The 21,779-nt window shown below is 47.8% G+C and overlaps 8 protein-coding genes across 8 annotated transcripts; 3 read left to right on the forward strand and 5 right to left on the reverse strand.

The window, feature by feature from the left end:
* Positions 1–1,729: 1,729 nt before the first annotated feature.
* Positions 1,730–2,396, reverse strand: AO090020000621 (uncharacterized protein; the record flags this gene model as incomplete). Its single annotated transcript, XM_023237915.1, has 2 exons — positions 1,730–2,273; positions 2,377–2,396. 2 exons carry the CDS (start codon positions 2,394–2,396, stop codon positions 1,730–1,732), a joined length of 564 nt encoding a protein of 187 aa, XP_023092917.1.
* Positions 2,397–2,404: 8 nt separating this feature from the next.
* AO090020000620 (amphiphysin) lies at positions 2,405–3,915 on the reverse strand (the record flags this gene model as incomplete). Its single annotated transcript, XM_023237916.1, has 3 exons — positions 2,405–2,502; positions 2,650–3,663; positions 3,732–3,915. The coding sequence occupies 3 exons, from the start codon at positions 3,913–3,915 to the stop codon at positions 2,405–2,407; spliced, it is 1,296 nt and encodes a 431-aa protein (XP_023092916.1).
* A 1,229-nt stretch (positions 3,916–5,144) lies between these two features.
* Positions 5,145–6,913, forward strand: AO090020000619 (IscS subfamily cysteine desulfurase; the record flags this gene model as incomplete). Its single annotated transcript, XM_001824855.3, has 2 exons — positions 5,145–6,260; positions 6,491–6,913. The coding sequence occupies 2 exons, from the start codon at positions 5,145–5,147 to the stop codon at positions 6,911–6,913; spliced, it is 1,539 nt and encodes a 512-aa protein (XP_001824907.3).
* A 1,920-nt stretch (positions 6,914–8,833) lies between these two features.
* Positions 8,834–10,347, forward strand: AO090020000618 (indoleamine 2,3-dioxygenase; the record flags this gene model as incomplete). Its single annotated transcript, XM_001824854.3, has 2 exons — positions 8,834–9,124; positions 9,175–10,347. The coding sequence occupies 2 exons, from the start codon at positions 8,834–8,836 to the stop codon at positions 10,345–10,347; spliced, it is 1,464 nt and encodes a 487-aa protein (XP_001824906.1).
* A 4,261-nt stretch (positions 10,348–14,608) lies between these two features.
* AO090020000616 (uncharacterized protein) lies at positions 14,609–15,193 on the reverse strand (the record flags this gene model as incomplete). The annotated part of the gene is made up of 1 exon (XM_001824853.3): positions 14,609–15,193. The coding sequence occupies one exon, from the start codon at positions 15,191–15,193 to the stop codon at positions 14,609–14,611; it is 585 nt and encodes a 194-aa protein (XP_001824905.3).
* Positions 15,194–15,933: 740 nt separating this feature from the next.
* Positions 15,934–16,854, forward strand: AO090020000615 (thioesterase family protein; the record flags this gene model as incomplete). Its single annotated transcript, XM_001824852.1, has 1 exon — positions 15,934–16,854. The coding sequence occupies one exon, from the start codon at positions 15,934–15,936 to the stop codon at positions 16,852–16,854; it is 921 nt and encodes a 306-aa protein (XP_001824904.1).
* Positions 16,855–17,130: 276 nt separating this feature from the next.
* On the reverse strand, positions 17,131–18,381 carry AO090020000614 (uncharacterized protein; the record flags this gene model as incomplete). The annotated part of the gene is made up of 1 exon (XM_001824851.1): positions 17,131–18,381. The coding sequence occupies one exon, from the start codon at positions 18,379–18,381 to the stop codon at positions 17,131–17,133; it is 1,251 nt and encodes a 416-aa protein (XP_001824903.1).
* A 1,005-nt stretch (positions 18,382–19,386) lies between these two features.
* AO090020000613 (pyridoxal phosphate-dependent aminotransferase) lies at positions 19,387–20,697 on the reverse strand (the record flags this gene model as incomplete). The annotated part of the gene is made up of 1 exon (XM_001824850.1): positions 19,387–20,697. The coding sequence occupies one exon, from the start codon at positions 20,695–20,697 to the stop codon at positions 19,387–19,389; it is 1,311 nt and encodes a 436-aa protein (XP_001824902.1).
* Positions 20,698–21,779: the final 1,082 nt, after the last annotated feature.

Below are 21,779 nucleotides of genomic sequence, written 5' to 3' on the forward strand. Positions count from 1 at the left end.
CTCCAGCGCAACTTGCTAAGTGATAGAAGTTGCTAAGAAGGTGCAGTCTTCCAGCTTATCCCGACACCGGAGGATTCACACCGGGGAGCGACCTTATATCTGTCAGGAACCGACCTGTGGGAAAAGGTAGAAGTGCCATGTTCCCTTATAAGCGACCAAAGCATTGATGCTCTTGTATAGCTTTTGCCGCAAGATAACGCTCACCAAGCACCGAGAGCGTTCACATTCCCCGGATATAGTGGCTCGACCGCCATCGGTTAATGTAGCTCATGCAATTCGAGGCCAAGAATCTGTTCTTGCTTCCTTGCCGAACAGTCAAGGCTTTCTAGCACAACAAACCTACTATCCTTATGCTGAACCACAAGTCCCTGCTTTCTACCCGCAGTCATGTGCTCCAGTGATGCCCGTTCCCCTGCAAAACGCGCTACTCCTTGGTACTTGCAGTTTACCGGGTACAATCCCCGTTGATAATCAGCACGCGAAACCGCAGTACATACCAACCCTGCAGCAAATGGCACCGCTTGATCTACCAGGATTTTATCTCGCCGATTTTCCGATGGCAGTTCACCCTTGTTTCCATGGTGGACAGGCAGCTGCTGATCTACGTGTACTATCATGGTGGTCGGGGTCCACAATACTACTTTCATTTCCTGAAGCAACATGGAAGAACAGACTAGGGCTTCCTTGGGGTGAGCTGAATAGTATCACGCGCTCTCTCGAGCCGCCTACTCGGTCTCTATCCTCTGAGACATTGTGCTTAACTCTTAGGAAGCCCTGCTAGGTAAAGGTAAGCTGAAAGTCCCAGTCTAGTATAATGGCGTACTTACCCGGGGCACTGTGACACTGCTCGTGTTATGTGATGACATACGGCAATATGCTAATAAGTATAATGATATAGACCGCTTACTTCCTTTTTTCATCCGAATTGGTTCTATGTTTATATTCTGGAATTTCAATTCTCGTCTCTCCCAACGCTTAGGTTCTGTAAATTCACTGCTTGTTTCCCCAGTCGTTTCTTGCTATCTCTGTAGCTCCTTCTATCGCTTCCCTGTCCAGAGGGCTGGAGTTGAGGCGCCGGTAATATATGTCACTCATTGGATGTATCTATATTCACAACGGCGAGAATAGCAACGAAGTCACTGAATACAATCCAGGAACTCTTTGAAGAACAAGAGGTTCATGTCCTCGTTTTTCTACTTTCGGCAAACAGCACTTTTTTGTTCTCCCTGTCTAGCGAGCACGGAGCTAATGCTGAAATATATGTTGATTGACAGTTCTTAATAGCCCATCTTCTAGATATGACCGATGGGATATTAATAGGTTTATGTCTGGGAAAGTAGTTTGTGAATTTTCCGTTACATGCTACCGTACTTGTTGTCTTACCATTGCTATCGCGTGAGGTATTTACACAGGTGGAAAGGTAGCAGCTCTTGTCCAGATATGGCATATGGATATTTGTTTTTTTACGAGCTCACCACGCTGGTATCCAGACATTCTTTCTATAATAATATTCCAAATAAGCCAGGTACCATCGCCCAAAACCTCTCTCCTTCTTGCACCTCTCCTTCACCTGAATCACGACTGCAGACGTTCGCCCAAGGAATGAATGACAAGAACGCAGCGACGGGATCCTTTCATGACGATCAGGTAGCCATTAATAGAGTGCCAGCGAGCAGTCTATCCTATTCCAATATCAAGGCATATTTCGTTCATCCATCTTGATCCCGTTCTACAGAGCGAGGGCAAGACCCAGGATCCCGGCTGTACCAAGTAGGCTCATAGCCATACCAGTGGCAGCAGGGGCACCAGCCCTGGAGGTAGAGGTAGAAGCGGTGAATGAAGTAGTAGTGTTAGGCGCAGAGCTGCTGCTGCTGCTGCTACCGGTGGTCCCCATTTCGGTAGAAGTGGTACCAGAGGCCGAGGCCAGGGCAGTCGAGCCGAAGGGACTACTCGTGATGGATGGACGAGGGTCGGATAGGGTAGTGGAGGGAGGCACGACACTATCTGTGGGAAGTAAATCGCTCTCATACTCGGAGGAGACCTCGGCCAAAATAGTGGCGGTAGCGTACTGCTTCACACTCTCTGGGAGGCTGTTGTACCATGCAGGGTAGGTTCCCGCAAGGAAGTTGTTTATCTCGGAGGATTTAAAGGCCGGGTCGGTCTCTATGGCAGCTAGCCAGGTAGTGGGTACTGCAGTCTCTAAGATGGCCATTGAAGATTTGCAGGTTACCGACAGGAAGTGTATGGCATCATTATTATTTCCGTCATGTAGTCTAATGAACGTTAGACAGGGAGCTTACTGAGAAAGAAAAATTTAATCCTCTCGATGTTGATGTTGATTGGGTGAAGGAACGATGTCCAAAAATTAATATATACATGTGAACAAGTATTACCATGCAAAAGTCTATGCAACGCAATAGATAATATGCAAGAGTGGGGCAAAGCAAGCGACTAGGAAGAGTGAGAATTGCAAGCTGGGAGATAGTGCTACACCGCAGACTCCTGCTACATCAAAACGACATTCGCAAGAACGAGATAAGAATCGACATATAGCGCGGAAGGAGAATCGAATTAATTGAATTGGACGTAGTTTGCTAGGGTGGTGGTTAGTCGCGGTATAAAGCCAACAATGAAGAATAAGGAACTTACCAGGGAACTGTCCTTCCCGTCCATCGACGCGACCAGTCCACCATTCGTTCTGGTTGTCTGTCCGTTGCACAATTTCAATGACATCTCCCGCCGAGAAACTGAGATCACCATGTGCTTGCGCCTCATAATCATACAGTGCTGTGACCGTTTCCACTGGTGCAGCGAATCTGGCCGGCTTCGGCTTTGGGGGCGGAGGAGCTGGCTTCGCTTTCGATTTAGCTGCCGCAACAAAGCTGCCGCTTGTTGCAGCAGAATAAGGAGGGGGGGGATTTTCAACGACGTCGGGATCTTTTTGCCGAGGGGAAAACTTATTCTCCTTTTCCAACTTGTCCTTGCCAAATTTCGAGTTCTGTTGACGGATACCCTTGGTCTTGAAGTGAACGATGGTCAACTCTTCAGCACGTTCCTTCACATCGCCGCGTTTCTTCTCATACGCTTCCTCAACATCCAACGTGAGGTCGAAGTAGCCAATGTTCATCCCCTGCATCTTTTCATGAAGAGTGTAAAAGACGTTCAGCTGCATATAGTAGAACGATTGGAACAGTGGTCGAATGAATTCTGCTTCGAGAGCAAACAACTTCGGCAGCTCGTCCTTGAGCAAGTCGTTATAATGGTTATATTCTTCGGTGGCTTGTTCCACATCGTTTTCAGCCTTATAGAGAGCCTTTTCATCCTTGAGAGACTTGTCTTTCTTGTCTTGAAGCTTCTTGAGGGAGGCCCTATGCCGATCATAGTCCAGCTTCTTATGGTCTCGTTTTACTGCGACTTTGCGGATCACCTTTATAACCTCCAGCAACTGATCCGCAGGGCTTATGATGCGGCTTTCAATCATTTCCAGCTCGGGCGCGAGCGATTCCTGAAGTTCGCGTACAATCGTTTCGTATTCTTCACAAGCCCGGATGCCTTCGGGGTTGCCTTCAATCGTATACGTGCTTGGATCTGATGCGCGGCCGGAGATTGGCTTGTAGAGTTCTGTCATGGCCTTGGAGAATTCGATTTGGTGGTTTAGCATGCCTAATTGAGTGAATTAGCGAGACACATTAGGGCCAACATGGGCGCTAGAAAGGGATGAAGGACCGTACCATTGATGGCATCAAAGTACTTCTTTGATTCATCGTGCAGTTTTTTAGTCTCCGTTTCGAGTTCCTGAAAACGCCGCTCCGCATCACTATAGACTATATCCTTCGTGTGTTCGCCAATGTTAAATTTGGCCTTGAACTGTTGCGGCGCTCGGACAATGCTCTTCTGAAAGCCCTTCAAACTCATGTTTGATTCTGTCGCAGACAGCGAAACACTCCGGAAGAGATCGGGACAAGATGGAGAAAGACAGAGACGTTAGCAAATCCGCCGCAAGTGAGCAGGTAAAAGGTATGGTTTAAAGAAGTAAGTAGTCAGGGAGAAGAAACGCGGCGGAAGTGGGGGAAGTAATCTTTCGCTCGGTGCAAGTGCCTTGGGGCTTGTAGGGCGGCGGAGAGCCGGTGACGGTTAGACTGCAGTTCGTTTGGCTCGGCGCTGTGGCTGTGCTATGACATAATACCTCGTTCTCGGAGAATAGGTACCTAAACTAGCTACACTTTCCTTTTATGTAGCTTTGCTAGATTTATACCTAACGGGAAGAAATACAAGGTCGGTAGTTCCAGATAATAACAGCTTTCATTTAGTTATTGTTCTCGTGAGTTTTGGTACGGTATAGTGGGAGGGCCTGGAAGGTTGTACAAGCGCCGGGTCAGCAATGCCGAGTTAATAAATACTACAGGCGGATCTCGGGGGTTCGTCCCTGGGTATGATTAGGCACCAGAGTATTCACAAGTTGGACAGGGCTGAGTGATTCTCAGGGTGAACTGTTTTTCCTTTCCCTTCCTGGTCCTTCCGTGGTTTGCATCTTTTGCATCATACTCCGGGTTAGAATTCCCCGCAATTGAAATCTTACAAGTTACAACTCGTCTCGAATGGAGGTAAGTTGTCATCAATGCATACTTACAATTACGCAGGACAAAAATCAGACTAGTGTATACGGGACTTTTCCGCGGAGAGCTGCAGGCTCGTCCGGGTTATCTTACCCCACGTGATTCTTCACTCGGATCCTCCGTTGTCTTCTTGGTCATATATCTGTACTGTATTTATCTTAATAATGCGAAAATATATAGAACTTCGCAGGATGTGTCCACCGAGGGAAACCACACTGAGCGCTACTCCAAAATAAAAATCAAATACATATCTTCAGGAAAAGTACTACCGATTACTCCGTATCTTATATTTCTTATCTACTAGTCGTAGTATTACTGCAGAAACTACTCAGTATCGAAAGCCCGATGCCAGTTCCCAAAGGGGAAAGCACCTTCGGACTATCTGATAAATCCGATCGGGCTTAGTGGGCTCGGCAATGATATAACCGTACCCAAAGTTTTTCCCATCTCTTGTTCTCCCTTTCCCTCCGTCTCCTCTTATCACCAACTGTCTACCGTATATGGCACAGTTGCGGATCCATCTCAATGATGTCTAATGTTACCCAATCAGCCTTGAGACAGGCAACTCGCGCCTACGCTCGTCGACTGCCATCGACGCAGCATGGCTCCTTCGCTTCCGCCCTTCCCAGACGGGCGCTCGCCACTCCGTACAGACGGTTCTATGTCTCCGAAACCAAGGCTGGAAATGCTCAGGTTTCGGTAGATACCGCTATTAAGCAGGAGCAGAAGGAATTCATGAAGCAAACTGGGGTGCAGCCGCAGAAGGTGGAGCTCCCTAGTTCTGGTGTTTCCGGCGATGCCTCGATGAGCCCGTCTGCCGGCATCCTCAAGCAGGCCACTGTCATGGACCAAGGAACGCGACCGATCTATCTCGATATGCAGGCCACAACCCCAACGGACCCCCGTGTTCTAGACGCAATGCTCCCCTTCTTGACCGGAATTTACGGCAACCCTCACTCGAGAACCCATGCATACGGTTGGGAGTCAGAAAAGGCAGTCGAGCAATCCCGAGAGCACATCGCCAAGCTGATCGGCGCGGACCCGAAAGAGATCATCTTCACTAGCGGTGCTACTGAGAGTAACAACATGAGCATTAAGGGTGTGGCGAGGTTTTTTGGTCGCTCCGGCAAAAAGAACCACATCATCACAACGCAGACCGAGCACAAGTGTGTTCTTGACAGCTGTCGGCATCTTCAGGATGAGGGCTACGAGGTTACGTATCTCCCCGTGCAGAACAACGGCTTGATTCGGATGGAAGACCTCGAGGCCGCCATTCGCCCTGAAACGGCCCTGGTCAGCATCATGGCCGTCAACAACGAGATCGGTGTTATCCAGCCCCTGGAACAGATTGGAAAGTTGTGCCGCTCCAAGAAGATTTTCTTCCACACGGACGCTGCACAGGCCGTGGGAAAGATTCCGTTGGATGTGAATAAATTGAATATTGATCTGATGTCTATTTCGAGCCACAAGATTTACGGCCCCAAGGGTATTGGAGCTTGCTATGTCAGACGTCGTCCCAGGGTTCGCCTTGACCCTCTCATTACTGGAGGTGGACAGGAGCGAGGCCTGCGCAGTGGTACCCTTGCTCCTCATCTGGTCGTTGGGTTCGGTGAGGCCTGCCGTATCGCCGCCCAAGATATGGAGGTACGTTCTATTTTTCTTTTGTTTTCTGCTTACTTGCAATCTCTTTTTTATTTCCGATGATTATATACTGCAAACTTGATTTCCGAGATCAGTGGGAGTAGCTGCACGCCTAACGCGTGACCCATCGGCCTATGACGTCTCAGCAGGGGTGATGAGTTGACTATTGCTTTGTTTGCCCTGTTTGCCTCATGCGGCTATGCGTCAGTGGACATCGCTAATAGAATTGACAGTATGACACCAAGCACATTGATCGTTTGTCCAAGCGCCTGACCGACGGGCTCCTATCCATGGAGCACACCCACCTCAACGGAGACCCTGAACATCACTACCCGGGATGTGTCAATGTCTCCTTTGCCTACATCGAAGGAGAGTCTCTTCTGATGGCCCTGAAAGACATTGCTCTGTCGTCGGGTAGTGCCTGTACCTCTGCGTCACTGGAGCCCAGCTACGTCCTTCGTGCCTTGGGTAGCAGTGACGAGAGCGCCCATAGCAGTATCCGATTTGGAATTGGACGATTCACTTCGGATAGCGAGATCGACTACGTACTGAAGGCGGTACAGGACCGCGTTCATTTCCTACGCGAGCTGAGCCCCCTGTGGGAGTTGGTGCAGGAAGGTATCGATCTGAACACGATCGAATGGAGTCAACATTAAACTGTAATATACTTCGGACGGGATTAATCCTCCGGATGGCCGTCCAAGTACGTCTTTGACTGTTCCAAGACCGGTCTGGATCTCTTCTTCTCTCTCTGTTTTATACTTTCTGTCTTGAAATTTCCCGATATCACCCATGGGATGGCGTTGGCTGGGATAGCACTACGGATGGATGACGATCTCTGAGTAATTTGTATAAAGAATGAATCTTATTCGGACGACGATGAGCGTGGTTGGGTTGTAAATTGAACTAGTTAGCCGAGTCCAAAGACAATATGACGCCATTGCACATGGTATTGGATCATCGAGAGCTTAGAATGCATCATATCGGAGGCATCGACCTTCCCGCTGCAGCATCATGAAGCAAAAAAGGTTAGTAGCATAGACGTCAATTTCGATACATTTATAGTTTGTATTTCAAGTTCTTGAACTTGAACTACACTGCTTGATTGATTTGAAGTTCGCTCTTTGTAGGTCGCTGTTATATTCGTTTTCATGATGACGATGACGGACCTAAGTCATACCTAATCTTGCACACATTTCTTTATTGCTTTCTAGACTGCAGAACAGTTAATGTAGGAGACTGATTGGGGTCGGAGTAATATTCGAGTTCATTTGCGTCGGAGTTACTCCGGAGTTAACAGTCCGCCTCAACCGAGGCTTGAATAAGCGATTGATAACGGGGCGGGAAGGTCGGGTCCCTTGCGTTCACCGCAGACCTCAATGGGGTGGCGTGGGTGTGAGCGAACATGCGTCGACTCTCGCTTAATGGGCCGTGGCGGGTCCGAAATCGCACTCAACCGCCCATGGAAGCGGATTCCGGTTCATTCTCTAGCACTCAGACTAGTGCACGTGACCGGACACCCCTTTCGCTTGCACCCAATGCTCTCCGCTGGTCTGGGATCAAGATAGAGTATATCCTTCTATAGATCAAGCTCTTGAAGCTCCAGTTGACACTTCCATGCTACCATGTTCTTCCCTCCAAAGTCGATCCTGATCCATCCTTTCCACTCCTCCACTTTCTGGATGATCAGCACCCTCTCGCCTTGCCGGAACTAATGAAGACCAGATCGATTTCACACCCCCGTCTGGGTCTGCTGGGTGGTCGGCGGCAACAAGATGCCTGCCCATTTATTCCGTGCTCTGTAGTCGCAGTTGGCCCACTCCCTCCCATGCCCTTTATTGCGCATCCAACAGGCCTCGAGGCCACGCCTGTCCTGTTGAGCAACGGTAACGGAGGGAATTAATTCCCCCGTGCCTATTGTCCCGGTCAGGAATCCGGTGGCACCCTCGTTATTAACCGCTGATTAATTCTCGTCATTTCCCGTCAGTCTCCCACGGTTCTTCGTCGGTCTTTTCGTGAGACTTTTCCCTTTTTTTTCTCTGGCTGGTTCATTAAACCTTCCTCATTACATTCTCATCGTGGACCATTGTTTCCCTCCGTTCCCCTGTTTCTCCCCCCTTTGTTGCCACATCCACAGGTTTGGCTGGTGTTTCACTACAACTACCTGGAGAATACCGGAACCCTCGGTCTTCTTTCCCTTTATCTGTGACCGTCCAGTGTCTGGCTTCAATGGGCTTTTAGTCAAATTCCTGATCTGACCTCACTCTTCTTTCGACCCCTCTCTGCCCGTGGCCGACCCTAACGAATTGTTAATCCAAGTGGTCACGCGACCACTGCCGTTAAAGCATTAGGCTTTAAGGATGTATGTTCTTCCCTACTCTCTGGCCACCTAGACTGGTTTCCTGAGACTAACCCGACGTCAGTACTGCCGTTTGCAAAGTCTAGCTCCTATAGATAGCGGTGCCTGGACCAAGCTGTGGGTGCGAAAGGCGACCCATCATAGGGGACATCTTGCTTGTGTTAGACGTCAGCCCCGTCGATTCAATTACTGTGATTCTTTCCTCATCATAGTCATCATGCTTCCGCCGGTTCCAGCACTAGCAGACTACGGCATTTCGCCAGACCATGGCTTTCTCCCCCCCGAGCCACCACTTGACGTCCTACCAGACCCTTTCTATGCTCGGTGGGAGTGGATGGTTTCGAACCTACAATCGCTATTGTTGAGCCGGAGGATTCGGGATGTTGTGGACCAGATGCCTATCTTATCCACGTCCTACCTTCAGTCAGAAGGTGAGTGGAGAAGGGCCTATGTTGTCCTAGGATTCATCCTTCACGGATATGTCTGGGGAGGCAGCAAACCATCTGAAGTAAGTCACGCACATAGTTTCTTCGTACGGCTCATACTCATTCTGGCCAGAGAATACCTCCTCAAATCACCATCCCCCTGTTGGAGGTTTGCAAGCACTTAGAACTCCCTCCGGTTGCTACATATGCGGGGGTGTGTCTGTGGAACTACAGGTCTATATTCCCTGAAGAAGCTGCGGACGACGTCAGTAACTTGAGTTGCCTGAACACCTTCACGGGCTCGTTGGACGAACAATGGTTCTACCTCATTTCTGTCGCGATCGAGGCTCGTGGTGCGCCATCTCTGTCGCTGGCGCTGCAAGCAATTGCGGCAGCCCGAGCCGGAAACAGCCTGGTGGTGACAGAATCCCTACAGAAGCTCGCAGAAGTCATAGATGAAGTAGGAGCGCTGCTAGAACGGATGTACGAGAACTGTGATCCGTATGTGTTCTACCACCGGATTCGGCCCTACCTTGCTGGTAGCAAAAACATGGCCGATGCGGGACTTCCCCATGGTCTGCTGTATGACGATGGGAGCACCAAGCCCGAGTATCGTCAATACGGAGGTGGCAGTAATGCTCAGAGCTCCTTGATTCAATTTTGGGACATTGCTCTGGGTGTAGAACACCGACCCACGGGAGAAACTCGTTCTGAAACCGACAAAGACGACAAGGAAGGAGTTACGGGAGCACCCCGCCATGGATTTATCCACGAGATGCGGTCGTACATGCCAGGGCCTCACCGTCGTTTCCTGGAACATGTATCCACCGTGGCTAATATTCGGGAGTATGTGGAGGCTCGTCGTTCGGACAAAGCATTATGCATTGCATACGACGCTTGCCTTTCTATGCTACGGACCTTGCGGGACAAGCACATCCAGATGGTGTCTCGCTACATCATCATTCCATCCCGCGATGCTAAGGGCCGGGCGCCTCGGTCTTCCAGCCCACGCAGGCATGCCGCTACCACAAATTTGGCGAACACTCGCAACAGCGATGGAAAGAATAAGAAGCTACGAGGAACCGGAGGTACCGCCCTGATTCCATTCCTCAAACAGGCACGAGATGAGACTGGTGAGCCAGCCATCGATGCGTGGGCTCGGCGCCTTCTGAGTAATGCACCCACCGAAGCCAGCTTTGCAGCCCTGAGCAAAGTTGGCGAGCATCCCGACGGTCATCTGCAAGTTGTCGGGTTGTCAGGGACTTGGGCGGCAGACGACAGTGAAGGAGGAATATGTCACTGGTGATCAACGACGATGGTATTTGTTCGACATGAGCTTGTGTGATTTAGCGATTTGCGTGCTTGATATTTCAGCGTTTTAATAATTACTTTAGATGCAGTTTTCTGGTCTAAAAGCTCCCGGGAACCACCATTCAACACCTACCTGATGAGCCAATGACATCAATACACCTTGTATAGATGTGATGATACCAGTGTGAATAGAGATTATAGTTTGTGACCTGCCTCGGTTTTGCGCTCCCAGCGATGTTATTATCTACAATTGACTTCGATTGATACGTCCTAATCAGCACTGTCAAGGTATGAATTTAGGAAATGCAATCACTTCCTTAAAGCAACCTCATTTGTATTGGATATCCTGCCCGAGGCAGTGCGACATTCAATCCTAATTCTCCCCATTGAACTGTGTAGGTGGTGTCGAAACTATAAACAGCCCCCTATACACTATAATTGTACCATATCTTGTATAGTGCTAAAGTATTGTTATCCAGCCAGTATAGATAGACTATATCGATCGTGAATCTGATCCTGATGGTTATCTGAATTCACTAGAAAAGTATATAGCTACATAGACTAAAAATCCTGTACATTCTCATAATAAACGGCAACGTACAAGGATTGCTGTCAATCAATGGCCTGGTACAGTATACCTTTTTAGGATGAACTATCCAACAAACTGCAACAGAGTAGATAGCAGAAAAAAGCAAACAAGGGAGAGCCAGCAGTACCCTCTTGATGTCTTTCATCAATGTTTTTCCTCCAATCTCCTTAGCCCAACGCTAAGTCTTCTCTGTTTCATTAGAGTTACTAGAGTCAGTAACATCTGCAGGGCGATTGGTAGAGTCGCTTGTAGAGGTGCCATGAAGCTCCTTTGTCTCCTCGTGTGAACGGGGTTTATCTGGGTGATATTGGCACTTTCCTGACATCCTTTGCCTTGGTAATCCAATTGTCCTAGAGGTTTCTGCAACAAACCTATTAAATTCCCCTTGGGGCTGGCGGCCGAGGCTAGGCCGCCGACAGAGGCGTATGATTCAGCTGTTGCTTCAACTCGAGCAATTCTAAGTTCCTCAAATTGTGAATCTAATAGGCAGACAAAAGACCAAGATGTCTTTCATATGAGTCTTACTTCTAACCCAAACTTGTACAAATCAGATACATACGTCTAAACCGCACGAAGACCGACAGCCTCTTACCGGGCTATTGCCTCGGAATAAGGACGTTCAAGATCATGGTATCTAATTACACCCGCCGATCTTATAGCTAGCTAAGATATGGTAGATTGGTAGTATCCACCATTCAGCTCACTCTACCGACGCCCATTGCCACTAATGGAGTAAAGAATGGAACTTCCTCATCGCTGGAGTGCCTCGCTTAGATCTGGGTGGAGTGATTATCGTGGCCTATATCTAAAAAGCAAGGGACTAATTGTGGTATACCTCTCTGGAGCAGAATTTCTAAGACTTTCGACTCTTTATTGGTATATGCAACACGGCTGTATTCGCTCGATCTTTATTTCAAAAAGCTATGTAATAAACTGCAACATAGCAGATAGAAAGCAAAGAAGTGAAAACTATCAGTATTCACCAGATCCAACCAATGCATCTTGAGCATCTTCCGTAGCCTTATGCTTAGCCCTTTCTGCGTCAATGTAGTCAAGGCCTTTCGTCTCTACTGTGCGGTCGATAAAGGCGCCTGTAACAGCGGCAAGGAATTCCTTCGCTTGTGCGTGTGTAGGGGGTTTACCTAGTTGAAATCAGCGCTTTTCTGATATCGTTGGCTGGATAATTGAAAGGTCCTACCGTTTGCTGCAACATGATTCTCATATGCCTTTGCAGCTTCGTACGAGGCGGCGGCAGCGATCAATTCATGGGATAGTTGGGCTTTATGAGGGGCGTTATTTACTTGCTCATAGGCATCGTCATGGCCTTGGCCCTGGATATAATCTAAGATTATTGAATCGTTAGTTTAACAGAGCAGACAAAAGCCCAAAAAGTCTTCTAAAGGATCTTACCGAGAAGTCCCATCGTGTTCAGGTTCTTCTTCTATGATGGTATTATTGACTTGTTGACAGAGACGAGGCGGAAGATACTAGAAGGTAGTGGGCGGATTGCATGCACTTTATAGCCCAAGTCAAGGTTACGAACTCTACCCCTCCATTGCGCAATGCGTAATGATCGACAGCCACCTGTTCTCTTTGTGTATGTCGTGGCATTGGTTGGTGATCAGTAGTTCTCTTAAATTTTGTCCTAGTGAGTCTTCGGTCTAGTGCTTATGGATTTGGATTCACAGACTCCACTTAGATCTTACTTCCAACCGAACTCATACAAATCAGATGCGTGTGTCTGCGCCACACGAAGACTGGCAGCCCCCCACTGGGCCGTTTCCTTTGAATGAGGAAAGTTCGGTCTCCACTAATGGGTACATGAGAAAGCTAGCTTCCTCCTCTCTGGAGCCGAGAGTGCCTCGCTTATATCGGTGTGGGGGTGATCATCGTGGCCCACATCTTGTGGTGAAACCTACGGAGTATACTGAGAAACCCCGTTAGTTGCAAGGATATCAGCCAGGAATTCGGCTTGCAGCTAGCGGGGTATTGCAAGTAATGGGGGGTTTTCTAATTGGCTAACCCTCTTTGGATAGCAATGTATTAGGAAGATTGGATTACTCAAAATCACGTGTATGGCTCCTACTAGCTTCTGTGCTTATGAGTATTACTATTTAACATACGAATTGGCAAACGGCTTAGGTTCTCGAGAGTGTCTTTCTGTGCTTATATTTCAAGATAATAAACCGTCAATATACTGTGCCGCGTTTCAGGACAGGTGATATGATAGACTGTCAAACTGTTTTGGTACAGCATGTACAGAGCAGCTGCCACTCAATTCGCGTGTTGTATATATAAAAGCTTTAAGTCTACAGGGTCTTCCTGAATGACTTCCCAGCAAGGTTGAGGATATTTAAGGGTAACAAAGATCTCTTACTGTTCGACCATACTTAACGGTATACAGGGAAACACCCGCTCAATAAGGAGAATCACAATTGTTCAAGAAGGATAGAAGGTATTAGCCCATAGTCAGTACTACCGGGGCATGATAGGTAGCAATATTCGAACAGGATATGTCAGGATTTGATCCTAGAGATCTGATACGTTTTCGTGTTATATTTCCCCAAATTGGGGTTTCTTCTTTCAGCTGCTTCCCTTTGAAGAATAACGACTAAAACTAATGAAGTATTTTCTAATCTACACACATGCCATCGGCATAATTGGTTCCGTTTCATGATTTAACTACTACCAGATGCTTATTTCCGCTCAATAATGGAAGTAGGACACAGGGTTTTGTCACCTACTTTGCTTCATGCCATTTCATATTGCAAAGCAGAGGTGTTTCATTCTTGACCTTCTTTTGTCTCTTTGTTGACTAGACATTCTTTGCAGAGCTCCGGTCTCCCGCACAAGTCTTACAGAAAGGATCGCACCGCGAGTGAAATGCTATATACCCCGTCGCCTCTCTATTTTGGACACTATCGCTCCTAACCTGATCACAGTCAAAGATCCTTCGCTGTGTTTATTAATTTACCTCTATAGGTCGGTAGTGTTTCTATCTCACAATATTCCATATAGCCCTGTGACTAACTTCCCCACCACCCCCTTCCCTAGAAGAGACAGTCTAACAACGTCCCCAAAGAAATGACCCATAGTAATGCACTAACAGTTCCCAATAGAACAGTCTTTACTAAACGTGCCATTAAATCCTATATCAACCTTCCCCTAGCACAGATATGTGTGTCTATTCCGTCGTGTCCATCGGGTCCTATAAGCTATGCGGATGTCCGCATAGGATGAGTATAAAACAAAGACTCAACACAGAGCAACCAGGAATGCTCAAAGAGATCGCGAGTAAACTGTCCTGCATGGAGGCGAAGGATAGGGATGGCCCTTGCAGGGGAGCTGTGCAATGGCCTGCTCATACTGTACGCAGTTGGAACCTTACTTGCTACGGCACCTGTCCTAACTGTATGGAAAAGGAATCCCCATGGTGACTGCTTGCCATGGTTAGTCAAGTACATAGTCTTCGAATTTCTATAGTTTTCCTGACTATGGCGGTATATATCTTAGTGCATGGCTCTGGGATACATAGAATCCTTGGAGAGGCTTTGGATGGCTTATGAGGAAGTGAAACATGTAGGTATAGATTGTATGAGGCATTTCTAATCTCTGAACCTCCTTTCATTGAGACATGTAGTAGCAGGTAACGCAGAAGGGTGATATATCAGAACTTAAAGCTATTAACAAGCTTCTTTGCTTCATTGACAATAACAAGACATACTGGTTCTGGACCGGTCATGTCACAGAGCGTTTGGTACGTGGATGGACAGTCAGGAGCGGGAGGTACCTGATGCCAACCCCTCTGACGCTCTTGTAAGGTGTCAATAAAAGACATGAAACAGTTCTCTTTGTTAGATTCAGTGCCGAAAATTTCCACTTTTACCGTTCTGCGCATGATATTCGCCCATTCCGAAGCGGCAATATCCACCGAAAAAGACGATAGCACGTTCCCCATGGGAGCAGGATCGTGTAGTGCTTCGGGACTCGAAGCTGAGATGCAGAGTTGCTTCCGTTCATTAGTATCGGACGCTTGTTTCATTTCTGTCTCGATTGTCTCAAGAGCTCGTGCATAGCATGCCGCGATGCACATACATAGCACGCCGAGCATGGTGCCATTTTGAACGATGGACAAGTAACGACGGGGACACTCTTGACAATACAAGACTTGCTTTGAAGAACTGACGCAGTTTCTGAGAAGGACCAAGTCTCCAGGGACGGCAATGCGATCTTTGGCTCGCAGTTGCTCCATCATAAGATAAAGCAAGGAGAGACATGCACAGCTGCTCGGCTCGGCTTGGCTCTGGAGAAATAATGGATATGTTACTTGTGATTCGTGCTCGTAGATTCTGAAATGAGCATTAACGCCTGTCACTTCTCCATATTCCCTCTGATATATTTATGTAAGCACATACCGAGCGTGATTTTCAAGGTTTAGCAGATATGGAGGCTCCGTCGTATTGCTTATATCAGGAACAGGATTATGACCAGCCACCGGAGGCTCTACTGCGTTCGTACTAGGCTGTCCATCCCTCGGGGTTTCAGATGTCCTCTTATGGGCTTTTAATGTCGGACAATAGTGGCAATCATACTCAAGCTGTACACATGTCCCGCAAGGCTCCTGGCCATCGCATTTCCGCTTGCGCGTGCGACATGACTCGCAGGCCACCTTTGCACGGCGGCGCTTGCGTAAAAGCCCGGGAGTTGAGGATGGTGAAGATTGCTCTGGATCCACCATGATGTATATGCTCGTGCCCGGTAATCGGTCTGTGTATGCACAAGGGGAGAAGGCCTTCGGGAACTGCGGGAAAAGCGGGAACCCGTAGGAACAGTTAATCCGCTCATTTACCGAAGACTACCGAGAAACCATGTACGTATAAATGAAAAGTACCTATCGTAGTGTGGATCCGCTCCTATACTTGAGCTGTCGGTCTAAGAGGTCACCCTGCTATCACGAGGAGTTTTCCGTTCAAACCTGATCAAAAGGAGAGAATGAGTTTGAAACAACAAATCGCAGTTGAACCACTGCGTCCTGGCTACTTCTGCTCAGTGAAGAATCCGACACGATTGGGAGCTCTCTCAGAATACGTGTTTGGAGGAAATACCATTGCGGTTGCAGTGAATGCAGCCTACCAAACAGTTAGCGATACACATCACTTATACTCACTGTGTGGTCATTTCATCCGCCCTGCAACAACTGACCGAAAGCTCTTCTGCCACGTTGAGAGCATAAGGGATTCCAAAAGCTTTCAAACTCGTCAGATTCGGGTATCCCAAGTCACCGACCAGGGCTCTACTAAGCTATGCTTGATAGCTTTGGCTGATTTCCACATTGAAGAACCCTACTCCGCTGTAACTTATTCCATTCCTCCTGAGACCGAATGTGCACCCACCACATTATGCGGGAAATACTTTATTCCTTCACCTGGCACCTCGAAGGATTGCGATCTATATAGAGATATCGAGCGTTTTGTCGACATGCGATTCATTCACGACAACGACACGAGCCAGAAAAACCAAAAGCAGAATCCTAGACTTGACAGCCCCCCACCATCCCCATCAGCGATTACCAAGGAGATGTTCCGCGTACCAGAGCCCCTCGACAACGAGGCCGAGCAAATATCTGCCCTGGCATTCTACGCAGACAAGGGGCTGGCATATATTCCGGCAATCCACAACGGATACGACTTATGGCAAGCTAGTGCCTGCGCGACCTTGGAGTTTTCCCTTCGGATACTTGTCCATGGTCTAAATCTTGGGAAGTGGCATATGGCAGAACAAAGGACCCTTGCTGCAGGAAATGCTAGGGCCTTTAGCGAGGGGAGGATCTGGAATGGGGACGGTCATTTGGTTGCAAGCATGACTCAACAGACTATTTTGCGTCCTAATGCTGAGCTAGGGGCTCGCTTGTGACTTCATTACCGTGAAGAAAGAGATAGCAGTGGATTCATATTGGAATATATCTGTAAATATGATGGCCTCAGGTTCTTATTGAGGTTGTTCTAGTAACCTAGCCTTTGTCTTTTTAACCAGGCAAAACTTCAAAAGAGGAATCCATAGAAAATTTAAGACAGGGTGCCCTCACCAGCCTTCCAATACGTGTATCTCAAGCCATCCTTGCCTTGCTTCAACGACATACTAGTATGAAGCTCAGTGGACTGTCAACACCTGAAATATATCTTCCCAGTCTTAGACTTTTATATCAATCTTCAAACCAACTTGACACCATCGATAGAGCCACAAAAACATCATTCCCAGGACAATAGAACTAGCCGAAAACGCCTGCGCGCCCAGATAATCTCCCCCACAAGCTTGGATAAGAGCACCCTGAATAGCCGGGGCCGTTAGACACGAGAAGCTAACTATCGTCAAAACCATGCCAGTTCTCGTGCCGACTTTGGTAATATCTTTCGTTTGCCGCGTGGCCAGCGCTGGGAGTAGGGCTTGTGTAGCCCCGGCGAAGATTCCGTATACAACCGCCCATGCATATAATCCCGGTACATCATCAATAGCAACCCAGCAGTATACACAAATAGCACTAATGGTAGAGCAGAGGATGGTTATGTTGACGATGCCCGTGAAGCGTTCGCCGATGAAACAGGGTGAACCCCGTCCGATGACTCCGACACCGTTTAACACGACTAGGAGGTTGATTGATTCTTTGAGGTGGGTTTGCTCACGGGCGAATATCCCCAGATAGTAGAAGGCCATGTACAGACCCCAGAAATTGAGAAACATGCTGGCCGTGAAAAACACGAATGGCCACTCCTGGAATGCACTCCATTCGACGACAGGCCCTGTTGAGCGCGGTGGTAAGTACGGCCGATATCCTACCACGGAAGGGATGTGCGTGACCAGCATTATTAATGCTAGAATGCGCATTGTCCAAGGAAATCCAACGTGTGTATGATTAAGCAGCGCGTTTGTTGTTGCTGGGTAGACCATCCCCCCTGTTGCGGCCCCAGCAGCTGACAAGCCTACTGCAACAGAGCGGTACTTCTGAAAGTATGAGCCCATGACTGAGAGACCCGGGGTAAATACTAGACCACTACCTATCCCAACACATACAGCTTGGCTAAGTAGAATCTCATAGTATCGGGTAGACAAAGAAGCCATACACAGCCCGAAGACTTGTATGATAACCCCAGCGACGAAGCAGTGTCGAAAGTAACCGGCATCAGACGCACGGCCTGAGAAGACGCCTCCAAAGAGCATTAGAAACATTTGGATGCCTCCAATCCATCCAATGTCACTAGCGGAATGTCCGAGAGTTTCCGTATAGTGCTGCTGGAACACGCCATAGCTGTTGGCAAGTCCCCAAGTATTAAAAAACACCATGTGACATAAGAAGACGTGCCACCAGGCCATGAAGCCCCCATCAGGAGGCTTGGATATGCTGTGCAGCTGCGAAATTGGGTTCGACTTCGATTCTGAGGGCATAGCTAAAATGATATTGTTTTTGTAGCGGATGGAAGCGAGCGCGACTGTTCGTCATTTAAGAGGTCGAAGCTCGGCAATGCAGTGCCAATCCAGTCCTCTGATATGGAAAAGCTGTGGAGACAACTATAGTTCTGGCACAATTGCTGTAGTGTCCATTCAGGCGAGATGTTTTGCGTGTTGTAGCTTGATTCTATTATCATGCTCTATTTCCTTCTCAATCCGCCCGCGATGATGTATTGAACTGATGTTTATGCCTTCTGGAATAATATATGAACATATAAATTAATCTTTTGAGCACATTTTCATATAGACAATTCAGTTTACCATTCTTGGGGTTCACGTATTTGATGTTTACTACTTGAACAGTTGGGTCCGCAATTCCCGCCGTTCCCGCCTATCCCCGTTCCGCGGGTACTTGACTGACTTCAATAAGAATCTTTGGATAAATATTCACGTAAAACACGGACATCCTCCGGTGTGCCAATTTTATTAAGTAATTGCCGCTGGAAAACTACCCCAGTGGTCCCCTGCTTTCCTCTTGTTCATTTCCATGCCGGTTCTGTTCCGTTACATGAACAACTTGAAGATGCCTCCCAATTTGCTATAGCTGACTCATAATGAAAACCATATATGACACATGAGATTACTCCAAACTGGGTGAATAAAGCATGGTTCAATAGGTGCAGTGAAATCTTATTAAGAGACGCGTAGCATGCTGGACTACTACTATTCAGTAACTTAAAGAACAGATCGGTTGAGTTACGATATATTCCTGGGGCTAGGTGGTTCAGTATCCTCACATTGGCTTAAAGCCTGGTTATAGTCATGATGCAGGTAAAAAAAAACTACTTTTGGCAATAAATATTATGCTTGAACCAAGACATTATACAGACCTATATTCAGCCACACGTAGGGGACCCCAGAGAAGCATACAGTTCCAGATACACAACAGGCGATTTCTCTCATTCATTCGAGCATACGAGCATACGGTTCTAAGTTGGCACCTCATTGGACGCAAGCATGGTTATTTATCGCTTTCATCATCCTCTTGAGCCCCTCTTCGAGATATCCAATGGGATGAGAAAAGACAACCCGAAAAAGCCCCTCCTTTTCGGATCCAAAGATCGTCCCATTCGCAATGAACACCTTCTCCTCTATCAATCGCCTGCTAATCTTCGTGTTTAAGTCCCTCGACGTTGATGACTCCGGGTGTCTCTCGCAATATGCTCTACCCAAATCAACCCATAGAAAGAACGCCGCATAGGCACCGGGCGTATACGAGATTCCCTGTTGTCTCAAAAAGCGAACTGCAAAGCTAAAGGATTCAGACAGTTTTTGCCGGTTGCTTTCGATATACCTGTCAACCCAATCCACATTCTCGAGAATCGCGGCGGCAAGGTGGTCTGAGATGGACGACACATAAGAGTACAGAGCAACGGATTGCAGCGCCGTGTGAAGATTGCGATTGTGTTGAGAAATAAGGTACCCAACCCGGAGCCCATTAGCCCCGAAATCCTTACTCATACCCCACAAAACATGCACGCGCTCTGGATCAATTAACCCATCAGTCGGGACCGCCAGGGTTGAAATGAAAGGCACTGGAGGAGAGTCCCAGGTTTCCTCTTTATTCTCCCAAGTGGACAGGGCGTATATCTCGTCACTAATGAAATGTATTCTGTGGCGCTGGCATAACTTCATCAGCTCCTTAATTGTCTCCTCGGGATAGCAACGACCTGAGGGATTATGTGGGTTACAAAGGATGAGTCCTCGCACGACGACACCGCGTTGCCTGGCGCTAAGGACCGCCTCTTCATATCTCTTAACGCAATCCGTACCAAGGGGGTCAAGTCCACCAAAGCTCACAGTGATAACCTCGACTTCCGGTCGAAGAGAGATATCGGCGATGAATGACTTGTAATAGGGTCGTCCGAGAAGGATGCCGTCGCCCTTGTTGCACAACGCCCACGAGCAGTGTTCGATTGCGTGGGAAACACCGTTTGTCACCACTATGTGCTCCGCCTCGAGTGGTAGCACTGGGCGTAGACGCTCGTTCAGGAACTGTGCAACTGCACGTCGTAGTCGTTTGCTGCCGAAGTTCCCATCGCCGTACGTGAACGCATGTTGGTGTATGCTCGTATTGCGCCTGACAAAGTCTTGTAGCTCAGCGTGCATCAGGGTATTCTCTGCCACTCCGAGGTTGACAATTCCTTTCGGGTTGTCTTGTGGGTGCCATAGATCTTTGAGTACTTCCCAGACAATATTCGAATATGTCTGGCATTGGGCGTCAGCTCGGGATGAGAGGGTGCTTGCTTCCATCGTAATGACCTTTCAGAAATGAAGATAATCTTAGTTGAGCGTATGTAATAGAAAATATTCAACCTAGATGTAGTGATGAATAGGTGGAGCAAAAGCCGTAATGTACTAACGACAACTTTTACAACTATATGTGCAGAGGCGGGATATTCGGGAACAGCGGGATCTGGATCGTCTTCCCGGAACAGGCACCTAAAGGTTTAAACGTCCCTCGAACTACGTAACATAATTAGACAACTGATGCTCTTAGTACACAGTACCTTTATGATATGTTGATTAGCCAATCTACTAAGCCATTTTATTATGGGGAGAGGAAAACCTGCATATCGTATAGCATTAACCCCTATGCCACCTAAACAGTTCTCAGAATGGAAATTTGAAGCGTGCAGTCCAGTGTGTTTCTACTTCAGCGTCTCACCTGGGACCTGGATAGATCTTCCTTCGTCCTGGAGAGAACGTCTCCTCTCTCCTTCATACTGCTCGGCACGTACTAGATAGTTGATTTTACGCAGACTACTAGCAATATAGTGCCTTTATTAGAATATGGATATGGGTAGATAGCAGTATATGCTTGCTAACCCCGAAAGAAAGTAACACCCAGTGCCGGCTTATGTTCTAGAAAAACCTCCTTATTGTCATACTAGCATTGATGGCAAACTGTTGTCACAGAAACACCTCTCAATCCTCAGTTAAAAGATTCAGGTAAATGAACATGCTGTACATAAACAGAAAAAGGGCGTTCAAACCAAAGTTGTTAACTACACAAGCAGTAAAATCATATCTCTTCAGTTGCTCTATCCTGAAGAACTGGTCTTATAGACAACGGCCTCTCTCCCCGCTTCATTCTCCAAGAATTCGTACTCCACCCCAACTCCTCACAGCCACCTAATAGATATCCCCACTTCTTCACAAACGCCGGTGTCATCTCCCAGTTCCCGGGGACCCAGGACGGACCCCAAACCAACAACATAGCGCCCGCGTTACGCGTATCCCAGAAAGCCATCAAATCATGACACAACTCCTCATCGTCAATTTCATCCTGCACGGCGATAAGATTGTCCCTTAAATTGGGAAAGGGGAATAAA

Source organism: Aspergillus oryzae, chromosome 6 (genome assembly GCF_000184455.2).
Source record: "Aspergillus oryzae RIB40 DNA, chromosome 6".
NCBI lineage: Eukaryota > Fungi > Ascomycota > Eurotiomycetes > Eurotiales > Aspergillaceae > Aspergillus > Aspergillus oryzae.